The sequence below is a fragment of the Salvelinus namaycush genome, chromosome 32 (genome assembly GCF_016432855.1).
Source record: "Salvelinus namaycush isolate Seneca chromosome 32, SaNama_1.0, whole genome shotgun sequence".
In the NCBI taxonomy this organism is placed as follows: domain Eukaryota; kingdom Metazoa; phylum Chordata; class Actinopteri; order Salmoniformes; family Salmonidae; genus Salvelinus; species Salvelinus namaycush.
In genome coordinates, this window is record NC_052338.1 from 2,425,598 (window position 1) to 2,438,675 (window position 13,078).

At 43.2% G+C, this 13,078-nt stretch overlaps 1 protein-coding gene across 2 annotated transcripts; it reads left to right on the forward strand.

Annotated features, from left to right (window-relative positions):
• Nucleotides 1-282: 282 nt before the first annotated feature.
• Nucleotides 283-3,215, forward strand: LOC120027210 (ictacalcin-like). Of its 2 annotated transcripts, none has more exons than XM_038972102.1 (3): nt 283-439; nt 1,836-1,978; nt 2,820-3,215. In XM_038972102.1, the coding sequence occupies exons 2-3, from the start codon at nt 1,841-1,843 to the stop codon at nt 2,958-2,960; spliced, it is 279 nt and encodes a 92-aa protein (XP_038828030.1). In that variant the 5' UTR covers nt 283-439; nt 1,836-1,840; the 3' UTR covers nt 2,961-3,215. The 2 variants fall into 2 exon arrangements, with proteins under 2 accessions (XP_038828030.1, XP_038828031.1); XM_038972103.1 differs by lacking the exon at nt 283-439 and adding an exon at nt 813-857.
• The last annotated feature ends 9,863 nt before the right edge of the window (nt 3,216-13,078 follow it).

Here is a 13,078-nt window from a genome sequence, read left to right on the forward strand (position 1 = left end):
CGAAATTTGATTCTACATCTGCTGTCTTACCACACTTAAATAAGTTTAATGTGTTCTCATATAGTCAACTTTGCAATGGGCTACTTTTACTGTTCGAATGGAACTCATATTATACTGTATCTACAGTATGACTGCGCTTATCCATAAGTACAATGTAGTGCAAGTCTGTCGGACACTACGCTGTATGCGAACTTTAAACCACCAGTGCACAGTATCAATAACGTGTTGTCAATAACGCAGTGTCAACAAGACATACTAGCTGGCAGACTCAATGTTAGCGTCACCCATTTGCATTACGAACAAGTTACAAAAGTAGGCCTGTTTGGCAGATAAGAATACATCATGGGCTTTAATACTTCGCAATCGAAATCATTCTTAAGCAAATCCCCTCTTTGGTCAACCTACAATACAACTAAAGGCCGCTGGTCATAAGCTCAAGGTAAACTTGATGTAAATGCATTGTTTTACCTATATTGTAAGATGGGCAGTGAATTGTTCTAATTGTATTGCATCTAAAGTCTTGGGAATGAATGGTTGGATATAATGCAAGGATTTAGTCCATGTCGGGTGCACCAAGCTAAACATCCACTACTATGCAATGTGGTGTAAATATTGAGACAATTAACACTATCAGGTAACATGATAAATGAATGATAAATGAATGATAAATGAACGAAGAGAAAAGTAATAGTTCATGTCCCAGAGAAAGAGAGAGGGGGAAGAGAATTTAAGGGCCATGATAAAGGGAGGGATGGAGGGTGTGGTTATGTATAAAACACATCCCTCTCTCCATCAGTCTCTCACTATCTCACTCTCTCTCACTTTCTACTTTGCTCTCTCACTCTTCCCACATCTCGGTGAGTAGAAAATGTCATCTTGGTTTTCTTAACTGGGCTGTCTGATGTTTAAACTTCACTGCCACCGCAGAGTTTTTACATGTAACCCCTGTTTAGTATGTTTTGATTTGTGCACTTCTATTTTTCTCTTGATACTTTCTCACTTTAAAACAAAATGTCCTTCTTTGGTTCCTATTGTGGTTGTCTTATTACGATGCATTGATTCTGTAACTGAGGCTTGCAAACCAGTCATTCCATAGCAATGTTTTTTTACATTGAACAGGACAGGTTGGGTGTAACATATCACTGTGCTCACTACTCAATAGTTGTAATACGTCATCTATGGAGAAAAAAAACGACAATATATCAACCGTTTTTTGTTCTCCTATTCTCATTCTCATTCCCTTTTCCTTACTCTCCCTTCTTTCATTCATTCTCTGTCTCATCTGGCTAACGTTACCTTGGCTCTACCCTTTCCTCCCTCAGCCACACCCTAAATAGCAGGGTCACACACACACACAACATTAAAGAAGTGACTCTCTTGGGGTTAACACACCGCATATGGAAAAGGAGTAATCCACAGATGGGATTTGCCCAGACCTTAACCTGTTTCCTCATCAGGAGCCATGTGAATTACCAGGATCGTTGCCATAACAGCGCCTGTGTTTTTCACCATGGAACCTGTGGTAGAGACCATGGTTGCCTCCCAAATGGCACCCTATTCCCTATATAGTACACTACTTTGTTTTGACCAGGGCTATGTAGGAAATATAGTTCTACCATGGGCTCTGTGGGAACCAGGGTTTATTTTTATCCCTCTTCACAAAAACACAAGAGACAAAAGCTATGATGAAAAAGCTACAGTATGATGCAAAACAAAAACCATACGCTGTCAGTGAATTCATTGAAATGGTTTAATGCCCCACAAATGTCCAGAAACGTAATTTATTTAGTGCTTCTAATAGGTTGTGTGTCCCTCTGTTTCCCCTTTAACTATAGTCACCATGTCTGGGATCCAGCAGGCCATGTCTCTCCTCATCGCCTCCTTCCACAAGTACTCTGGGAAGGAGGGGGACAAGCTGACCCTCAGCAAGGTTGAGCTGAAAGAGCTGCTCCAGGCTGAACTAGGGGAGATGCTGGGGGTGAGTGAGACTGAGCAAGTCCTAATGATCTGGGATCAGATTTCTTGTTGCACTACAGCAGGAGTGTCAAGCTGAATTCCTGGAGGGCCGTCCCACTGGGCACAGACGTCGGTTTAGTTTTGATTTACATTTGGTTGAGTTGTGAAATCAACAAAAAATATTACCATGTCATTGGATTTAAGGTTAAAAGTTGGGTGAAAAAAATATTAAATTCCCTTATATTGATTAGATTTTTTTAATCCAATCAGTTTTCCACGTTGATTCAACATCCTCACATTTCATTTGGGGGTTGAAATGACGTGGAAACAACGTTGATTCAACCAGTTTTTGCCGAGTGGGGTGTGTCTGCTGATTTGTGTTATTTCCTTTCAATTTGTGTCCAATGAAGACCTAGACAACTAGGTGAGGGCCCTCAAGCAATTGAGTTTGACACCCCTGCACTAGATACTACACTGTTGCAGTATCTAGTGTTGTTGGTTAGGGTAAGTAAGCATTTCACTGTAAGGTCTTACACCTGTTGTATTCGGCGCATGTGACTAATGCCATTTGATTTGATTTGATTTGATGCTGGATCAGTTCTCTCTCTTCAGAGATCCATTGGGCTGGGCAGAGGATAGGAAAGCTGGAAAGATGCGGTCCATTTTGGAATACAGCTTAAATAAACAATGCTTGCTAACTCCAGCAATGGCATCCCAAAATATTGAAACGCAAAGATTTATCTCACCATTGGCCAGAAATACAGCAATGTGTCGCCATGATCAAAATAAACGGATAGATAAACCAAGACAGTTTGCTGTGTTTAAGCTCCCCCTTCTTTCTTCTGCATTCTCTCTGTTTGCAGAAAGCCAGTGACAAGTCAGCAGTGGACAGAATCTTCAAGGACCTGGACTCTAACAAAGACAACACTGTTGACTTCAAGGAGTATGTCACTCTGGTGTCCTGCCTCACTGTGATGTGCAATGACTTCTTCGTAAAGAAGTAGAGCACTTTCGCCACCTAGCGGCCGTCATGCAAAACTGCAGGAGGAGACTTCCATTTTCTCTCCACTAAACAGAGATTTCACGGGAGGGAGATACACTTGGAGGACAATGACATGCAAACACAGTGAAGCAGCGTAGAGTAGTAATATTACAGTAATAGGTAATAGTCAGGTTGAATCTGTGAATGTGTCCTTGTAATGCAAATCCATTGATCAACAAATTAGATCAATAAACAATTTAGATGAGTATGTTCAGCCTGCCCTGGTCTGGTGTCATTTTTGTGTGCTGCTGTCACTTCTTCATATCATACGTTTCTTACTGAGGTTTTGTTTAAAGTTGTGATTATAATTCCTCATGAACTCATTAGATATTAGATCATTGATTTAATGAATTGTTCCTTCAACCAAAAGTTGAGCAATTATGTCTGGATTATTTTCCAGAAGGAACTTCAGTTGTGGCAAATCAGATTAGATAAAGATGTATGCAATCAGTGGCCAGTTTATTAGGTACATCCATCTAGTACCGTGTCGGACTCCCCTTTGCCTGCAGAACAGCCTGAATTCTTTGGAGCATGAATTCTACAAGGTGTGTTGTTCAAACGTTGCTTAATTTGTATCAAGGGACCTAACATCTGCCAGGAAAACATTCCCCACACCATTGCACCACCGCCACCAGCCTGTACCGTTGACACCAGGCAGGATGGGGCCATGGACTCATGCTGCTTACGTTATTCCTGACTCTGCCATCAGCATGACTTGATTTATTAGGATCCCTATTAGCCGACGCCAATGGTGACAGCTAGTCCTACTGAGGTCTGACACATAACGAAAAACACATTACAGACAAAAAAAGATTTTCCAATTTATATACATTTAAAAACATTAACATGTACTGTGTGTGCATCTATCAGTTACACATACATATGTCAGTACAGACACACAACAAGTAGGTCACATGGTGGAGGCGCGTTGAGCCGTGAGGTGTTGCTTTATTTGTTTTTTGAAACCAGGTTTGCTGTTCACTTGCGCTATATAAGACGAAAGGGTGTTCCATGCACTCATTCATGGCTCTGTATAATAATGTACATTTCCTTGAATTTGTTCTGGACATGGGGACTGTGAAAAGACCCCTGGTGGCATGTCTGGTGGGGTGAGTGTGTATGTCAGTGCTGTTTATACATTGGCTCGGTCTAAGCCTGAATGCTGATTGGTTAAAACCACATTCCAGCCGGTGTCTATTCCACCAGCTAAATCTATGACGTTAAAATGCCTATTTACTCTGTTCCATCTGCCTGCGCAATCCACTGTCTCATCAGCCCAGACAGGCAATTTACACGCTTGATCTCCACTAGAAAAAGCATCTAGACATTATCTCACATTTCTTTTAGACTAACATTTAGTTTTCAACAGCGGCGAAACCTTGCTGTCTGTCTCTTCGACATTTGAAACATTGTTTCAATATTCCACTTCGAACCTCCAGCTGTCCCATAGTAATGAACGTGCCGAGAGTCGGGACGAGACAGACAGGCAGCGTTTCTCAGCCAGTCGAAATCGTGAATCATGTCATGACTGTCCTGTGAGGATCCAAATAGGTTAGATCAGCTTGACAATGGATAACTTCAACCAGACCCTCTCTCACCCACAGAGGGGGGGGGGGGGGGGGGGGCTGGTTGGGGGTTGACAGCTCACACCCTGCTCTATCTCCCTCTCCAAATTCACACAGCAATGTGCCTGTTTGTTTCACAGACGTTTTCCCGACAAAACTCTAACATGTTCTAAAGTACTGGAACATTATTTCTAACATAGGAAACTTTTTCACACTATGTGCAGGACAACAATCCTTTCCCCATGAGTAGGGCAGACCTATCACATATCTCAGCTGAAATGACAGAACATGAGACTGAAGTTAAAGAGAGTAATTCCTCGGCTTCCAAGGGAAAAGACGGAGTGAATGAAACATTGGAGTTGGTACCTGGTGAGCCAGAGTCTACAACAGTGACCTCTCATTCCAAGAAAAAGAATAAGAATAAGAGGGAAAATGATAAAACTCTGAGGTTAATAAGGGACCCCGAATGTGGTGAAACTCTCTGGGGAATACAAAAGAAGGCAGCCAAACATCAACGCTGGCCTTCATTCAAACAATCCGGAATCAACTTACACCCAAGCGGCCCAGGGTACCAAGCTCCTCATCAGAGTCTGGAGTTAGGTCACCTGCTGATATGGAGGATGTAATTCTGGGAAAAGTGGAGAAAAGTCCCCCTACTTAGCCATCCAGACCAAAATCATTGATGAAGGATTGAAATAATCTATATCTGAGTAATCTAAATGATCTGGTTCAGAGAAGGATATGCTGTGTATGTGAGCATAACTTCTGTCGCTAACATGGCTTTGCAAGAGAATGAGTAATCTGCTGATAATGTAATTTTAATGCCAACTCTTGATACGTGTCCCAAACAAAACAAAACAAAAAATGCTCTGGGATACTCGTTCCAAGCCTAGAGGAATATTGGGAGGTCATCTGCATATTCGTAGCATTATTCTAAGAGTGAACAGGTAGAACATTTATTGAATGACTCCAATCTAGATTTTTTTCTTTCTCTGAGTCATGGCTGAAGAAATCTTCTCCTATCTCTGCCTTTAATGTCCCTGGATATTCCAATCGTATCATATGGAAACATGCCAATGACCTTGAATGTATGGGGCTGAATGTATTCCTCTCCCCTCATATGTCTCTCACTATTATTGGATTATATCGACCACCAACATCTGATATCGTGTTTTATGACCATGTAAATGCCATGCCATGCTTAAATAATGTGATCATAAGAAAGAGATCATCTTCAGGGGCGATTTCAATATAAACTGGGAAAACAAAACTTGCAGTAAAAAACTCAATGAGATCACAGATTATTTCAACCTGACTCAAATAATACAAGGTCCAATCAGGGTAACACAGTCATCCCAGACTCAAATTGATCTGGTCTTTACTAACAGACCTGATCGAATAACTAAGTTCAGTAACTTACTAACTGGCATGTCTGACCACAATGTTACATTGGTGGTTAGAAAGCTCACTAAAAAGAGATGTAAGAACCATATAAATTTGCAACAGAATGATAAAAAAATTCAATAAAAGTGAGCAGAGTAACTACGATGCAAGTCAAATTGACTGGTCTGATCTGTTAAGCAATGAAGACCCAGAGTCTGGATACAGAACATTTCTGTCAGCTTTTGACAAAGTGGATACCTCTTTTACAAGGAAATTTCAACGTAAGCCAAGACGGAAAACTTCTCTGCCATGGCTCAACGAGGACCTCTGGAGGCAGATGAGAGAACGGGATCTTTCCTTGAAAAAAGCACTGAAGTCTGGTAAGAATGATGACATACGTGTATTTACAGCACTGAGAAATGAGGTGGTTAGGAATAAAAAAGCAAAAGCAGAAGCAGAGTTCTTTCTTAGAGTGATCAATGAAGCGAAAGGAAATGGCAAAGTAATTTGGGAAAATCTCAACAAACTAACAGGGAGAGGAGCTGAAAAGGACAAAAAACATCCTGAATTAAAAGTTAATGGAATTCTAATTCAAGTCTCCGATTTCAAATCCACCACCTTTAACCATTTTTTTGTTGACTCTGTCAGGGAACTGGCTAAAGGATTTTCATCCAAGACCACAGTTCTCACTCCCATATACAGTTGAAGTCGGAAGTTTGCATACACTTAGGTTGAAGTCATTAAAACTCGTTTTTCAACCACTCCACAAATTTCTTGTTAACGAACTATAGTTTTGGCAATTCGGTTAGGACATCTACTTTGTGCATGACACAAGTAATTTTTCCAACAATTGTTTACAGACAGATTATTTCACTTATAATTCACTGTATCACAATTCCAGTGGGTCATGGCATGACATCATTTTCTGGAATTTTCCAAGCTGTTTAAAGGCACAGTCAACTTAGTGTATGTAAGCTGTTTAAAGGCACAGTCAACTTAGTGTATGAAGCTTCTGATAGGCTAATTGACATCATTTGAGTCAATTGGAGGTGTACCTGTGGATGTAGGCCTACCTTCAAACTCAGTGCCTCTTTGCTTGACATCATGGGAAAATCAAAAGAAATCAGCCAAGACCTCAGAAATAAAATTGTGGACCTCCACAAGTCTAGTTCATCCTTGGGAGCAATTTCCAAACGCCTGAAGCTACCACGTTCATCTGTACAAACAATAGTTCGCAAGTATAAACACCATGGGACCACGCAGCCGTCATACCGCTCATACTGCTAGAGATGAACGTACTTTGGTGCGGAAAGTGCAAATCAATCCCAGAACAACAGCAAAGGACCTTGTGAAGATGCTGGAGGAAACAGGTACAAAAGTATCTATATCCACAGTAAAACGAGTCCTGTATCGACATAACCTGAAAGGCCGCTCAGCAAGGAAGAATCCTCTGCTCTAAAACCGCCATAAAAAAGACAGACTACGGTTTGCAACTGCACATGGTGACAAAGGTCATACTTTTTGGAGAAATATCCTCTGGTCTGATGAAACAAAAATAAAACTGTTCGGCCATAATGACCATTGATATGTTTGGAGGAAAAAGGGGGATGCTTGCAAGCCGAAAGAACATCATCCCAACAGTGAAGCACAGGGGTAGCAGCATCATGTTGTGGGGGTGCTTTGCTGCAGGAGGGACTGGTGCACTTCACAAAATAGATGGCATCATAAGGGAGGAAAATTATGTGGATATATTGAAGCAACATCTCAAGACATCAGTCAGGAAGTTAAAGCTTGGTCGCAAATGGGTCTTCCAAATGGACAATGACCCCAAGCATACTTCCTAAGTTGTGGCAAAATGGCTTAAGGACAACAAAGTCGAGGTATTGGAGTGGCCATCGCAAAGCCCTGACCTCAAACCTATAGAAAATTTGTGGGCAGAACTGAAAAAGCGTGTGCGAGCAAGGAGGCCTACAAACCTGACTCAGTTACACCATCTCTGTCAGGAGGTATGGGCCAAAATTCACCCAACTTATTGTGTGAAGCTTGTGGAAGGCTACCTGAAATGTTTTACCCAAGTTAAACAATTTAAAGGCAATGCTATTAAATACTAATTGAGTGAATGTAAACTTCAGACCCACTGGGAATGTGATGAGAGAAATAAAAGCTGAAATAAATAATTATCTTGTCACGTTCTGACCTTAGTTCCTTTGTTTTGTCTTTGGTCTATGGTTCTCAATCAGAGGCAGCTGTCAATCGTTGTCCCTGATTGGGAACCATATTTAGGTAGCCTGTTTTCTGTTGGGTTTTGTGGGTGGTTATTTTCAGTCTTTGTGTGTCTGCACCAGACAGAACTGTTTTCGGTTGTTTCTTTGTTATTTTGTTATTCAGTGTTCTGTTTTGATGATTATTAAACATCATGAACACTTACCACGCTGCACCTTGGTCCTCACCTTCTTCCACCGACGACAGCCGTTACAGAACCACCCACCAAAACCGGACCAAGCAGCGTGGTAAAGGGCAGCAGCAGCAGCAGCAGCGATCGCAGGATTTCTGGACCTGGGAGGAAATTCTGGACAGTAAGGGACCCTGGGTACAAGCTGGAGAATATCGCCACCCTCGGGAAGAGCTGGAGGCAGCAAAAGCCGAGAGGCGGTGGTATGAAGAGGCTGCACGAAAGCGCGGCTGGAAGCCAGAGAGGCAGCCCCAAAAATTTCTTGGGGGGGCACACGGGGAGTGTGGCTAAGCCAGGTAGGAGACCTGAGCCAACTCCCCGTGCTTACCGTGGAGAGCGAGCGTACGGGCAGACACCGTGTTATGCGGAAGAGCGCACGGTGTCTCCAGTACGTGTGCACAGCCCGGTGCGGTACATAGCAGCACCTCGTATCGGCCGGGCTAGATTGGGCATCGAGCCAGGTGCCATGAAACCGGCTCTACGCATCTGGTCTCCAGTGCGTCTCCTCGGGCCGGGGTACATGGCACCAGCCCTACGCATGGTGTCTCCTGTACGTGTACATAGCCCAGTGCGGCTTGTTCCACCTCGCCGCACTGGCATGGCTACAGGGAGTATTCAGCCAGGTAGGGTTGGGCAGGCTCGGTGCTCGAGACCTGTAGTGCGCCTCCACGGTCCGGTCTATCCGGTGCCTTCTCCAAGAACCAGCCCTCCTGTGGCAGCCCCACGTAGCAGGCCTCCAGTTCCCGCACCCCCCACTCGCCTTGAGGTGCGTGTTCCCAGCCCGGTACCACCAGTTCCGGCACCACGCACCAGGCCTACTGTGCGCCTCCAGGGTCCAGTATGCCCTGTTCCTGCTCCCCGTACTCGCCCAGTGGTGCGTGTCCCCAGCCCGGTACCACCAGTTCCGGCACCACGCATCAGGCATATTGTGCGCCTCCAGGGTCCAGTATGCCCTGTTCCTGCTCCTCGCACTCGCCCAGTGGTGCGTGTCCCCAGCCCGGTACCACCAGTTCCGGCACCACGCACCATGACTACTGTGCGCCTCAGCAGGCCTGAGTCTCCCGTCTGTCCAGCGCCGCCTGAGCCGCCCGTCTGTCCAGCGCCGCCTGAGCTGCCCGTCTGTCCAGCGCCGCCCATCTGTCCAGCGCCGCCTGAGCCGCCCGTCTGTCCAGCGCCGCCTGAGAAGTCTGTCCGTCCAGCGCCGCCTGAGCCGCCCGTCTGTCCAGCGCCGCAAGAGACACCCGTCTGTCCTGAGCCGCAAGAGCCGCCCGTCTGTCCTGAGCCGCAAGAGCCGCCAGTCAGTCAGGAGCCGCCAGAGCCGCCCGCCAGTCAGGAGCCGCCAGAGCCGCCCGCCAGTCAGGAGCCGCCAGAGCCGCCCGCCAGTCAGGAGCCGCCAGAGCCGCCCGCCAGTCAGGAGCCGCCAGAGCCGCCCGCCAGTCAGGTGCCGCCAGTTCCTTAGTTCCTTTGTTTTGTCTTTTGTTTTAGTATGGTCAGGGCGTGAGTTGGATGGGTTGTCTATGTTAGTTTTTCTATGATTTTCTATTTCTGTGTTTGGCCCGATATGGTTCTCAATCAGAGGCAGCTGTCAATCGTTGTCCCTGATTGGGAACCATATTTAGGTAGCCTGTTTTCTGTTGGGTTTTGTGGGTGGTTATTTTCAGTCTTTGTGTGTCTGCACCAGACAGAACTGTTTTCGGTTGTTTCTTTGTTATTTTGTTATTCAGTGTTCTGTTTTGATGATTATTAAACATCATGAACACTTACCACGCTGCACCTTGGTCCTCACCTTCTTCCACCGACGACAGCCGTTACATCTCTACTATTATTCTGACATTTCACATTCTTAAAATAAAGTGGTTGTAACGGCAGTCTAAGTCGTCCTCCTCCTCAGACGAGGAGAGGCGAGAAGGATCTGAGGACCAATGTGCAGCGTGGTAATTTTCCATGATTTAATTAACACAAAACAAGACACTATACAAAATGACAAAACAAACTAACCGTCACAGTCCTAGCTGGTGCAGACAAAACACAAAGACAGGAAACAACCACCCACAATCCCCAACACAAAACAAGCCACCTATATATGATTCTCAATCAGGAACAACGATTGACAGCTGTCTCTGATTGAGAACCATATTAGGCTGGACACAGAAACAGACTAACTAGACACACAACATAGAATTCCCACCCAGCTCACGTCCTGACCAACACTAAACAAGCAAAACACATAAGAACTCTGGTCAGGACGTTACAGTGGTGATCCTAACTGACCTAAGACAGGGGATTTTTACTAGGATTAAATGTCAGGAATTGTGAAAAACTGAGTTTAAATGTATTTGGCTAAGGTGTATGTAAACTTCCGACTTCAACTGTATAATAATAAACCAATATTCAGAATTCCTGAAATCTCAGCGTCAGCAGTGGACAGTATTATTAGCTTCTTCAGGAGCTCTAGAACGAAATATTTATTTGGTCTAGACACTGTATTCCTGAAGAGACACAAAAATTCTCTGATTGCCCCTATTGTACATCTAGTCAATCTGTCCATCAAATATGGGTTCTTCACCAATGCTTGGTAGTCTGCTGCAGAGATACCTGTTTTAAAATCTGGTGACCCAACACTGGTGAAAAATTACCAACCTATAAGCATTCTTCCATGCTATAAAAAGTAGCTGAAAGACGGGTGGCTGATTATCTGACTGATCACCTCATTCAGGGCAACTCCATACATCAAATGCAATTTGGATTTAGAACTAACTATTCTACCGAAACAGCCAATTCCTATTTTCTGGAGTGTATTAAATCTAAACTGGACATAGGTGGTGAAGTCGGTGCAGTCTTTTTGAATCTTAAAAAGGCCTTTGATACGGTGAACCATGAGGTCCTCCTACCTAAACTATCCACCCTTAATTAATGTGTCCACTGAAGTCATGACTTGGATGTATTCCTATCTGACAAACAGAAGTCAAAGGGTTCATTTGGGGGACACTCAGTCAGACTCTCTTTACTATAACATTGGGGTCCCACAAGGGTCAATATTAGCCCCCCTTCTGTTTACCATTTATATAAAAGATCTCCCATTTTCTTGCCCACAAGTTAACATGCAGATGTATGCAGACGATACAGTACTGTATGTACACTCAAAAAATAGACAGTTGGTTGTGAACATGTTAACGGAAGCTCTGGTACATGTTTCTAAATCGATGACTAATTCTTGCCTGCATTTAAATATCGACAAGACTGTTTGTATGCACTTCTCTAAGAAATTCATTGATTCTTCCCAACGAGCTGTTCTTGTTAATGGGGAGAATCTGAAAGTTGTGTCTAACTTCAGGTATCTTGGTGTCATTTTGGACTCCAACTTGACATTTAAGAAACATGTGAAGAAGGTGGTTAACACGGTTAAGTTTGGATTATCCAAACTTAATTTAGGTTTATAAGACCTTTCCTTCCTCTGGAGGCCGCCAAACTATATATTCATACTATGATCTTATCACATTTGAGATATTGCCTCACATGCTGGTCACAAGCAGGAGCTACTATTCTGAAACCAATTGAATCACTCTACAAACAAACACTTAAGATTTTTAATAACAAAACAAACAGTTACCACCGTTGTCATATCATTTACAAACATAATTTATTTTGTCTGGATAGCTTTAAGCAGTATGTAGATGCAAGCCTTGTCTTTAAGATCCTGCATGGTCTTGCCCCTCCACCCCTATGCCGGCATATATGCCATTTTGGGTTTACTACCTTTTCATTTTTATTGTTCAGAAATGTGGTGGGTACTCTCTTCGTTCGCTGGACTTTTTCCTGCTAACTGTTCCAAATGTCCAAACTGAATTTGGTAAAAGGGCTTTCATGTACTCTGCGCCATCGTCTTGGAACGCCTTACAAAATACTTTTAAACTGGAAGAACTTGCCCCGATTGGTGTTTTTAAATCACTGATGAATGATTTTGAGATTGATTCCCTGACCTGTCAATGTTTTTAACTTGCTGTTTTTGATTTTGTTATACTCTTGTGAATTCTATGGTTTTTACTAGATTACCTGTAGTTTTTCATGTTGTTTGTCTGTAATCTTTGTAATGACTTGGTGCTGCCTATCTTAGCCAGGACGCTCTTGAAAAAGAGATTTTAAATCTCAATGAGCCCTTCCTGGTTAAATAAAGGTTTAATAATAATAAAAATATAATGAGGGGATTGCGTTGTCCCTTTTCGACACAGTAAAATCGGTCAATCGGCCTTCTCTGTTAAAGCTACAATATACTGGAATGCAATGCCCATGGACTTGAGAAGCTGCACTGATTATTGTACTTTTAATGGCTCAAATCTATCCAAACCTGTACACATGTGTTGTCTGTGGTTCCTCATATGTAAGACGACAGTTGATGATGGTGTTATTGTCGTTAGAATGATTTATTACTGGATGTAATGTATTGTATGTTGTATTGTTTCAGTGAGTATTTGTATTGTGGTTGTGTAATTGTCCTTAGCTGCCCTGGAACTATGGGTGCAAATTAGCTTTTGGCTAACCCCCATCACATTAACATGAATGTTGCATTATTGTAACATTGATGTTGATTAATGTGCATTGTCCCCTATAAATAAATAAAAAATAAATGTGGGGAATTGTCAGAGGCGATCTAAAGAATTATGTCATTTCGGTTGTTATTTT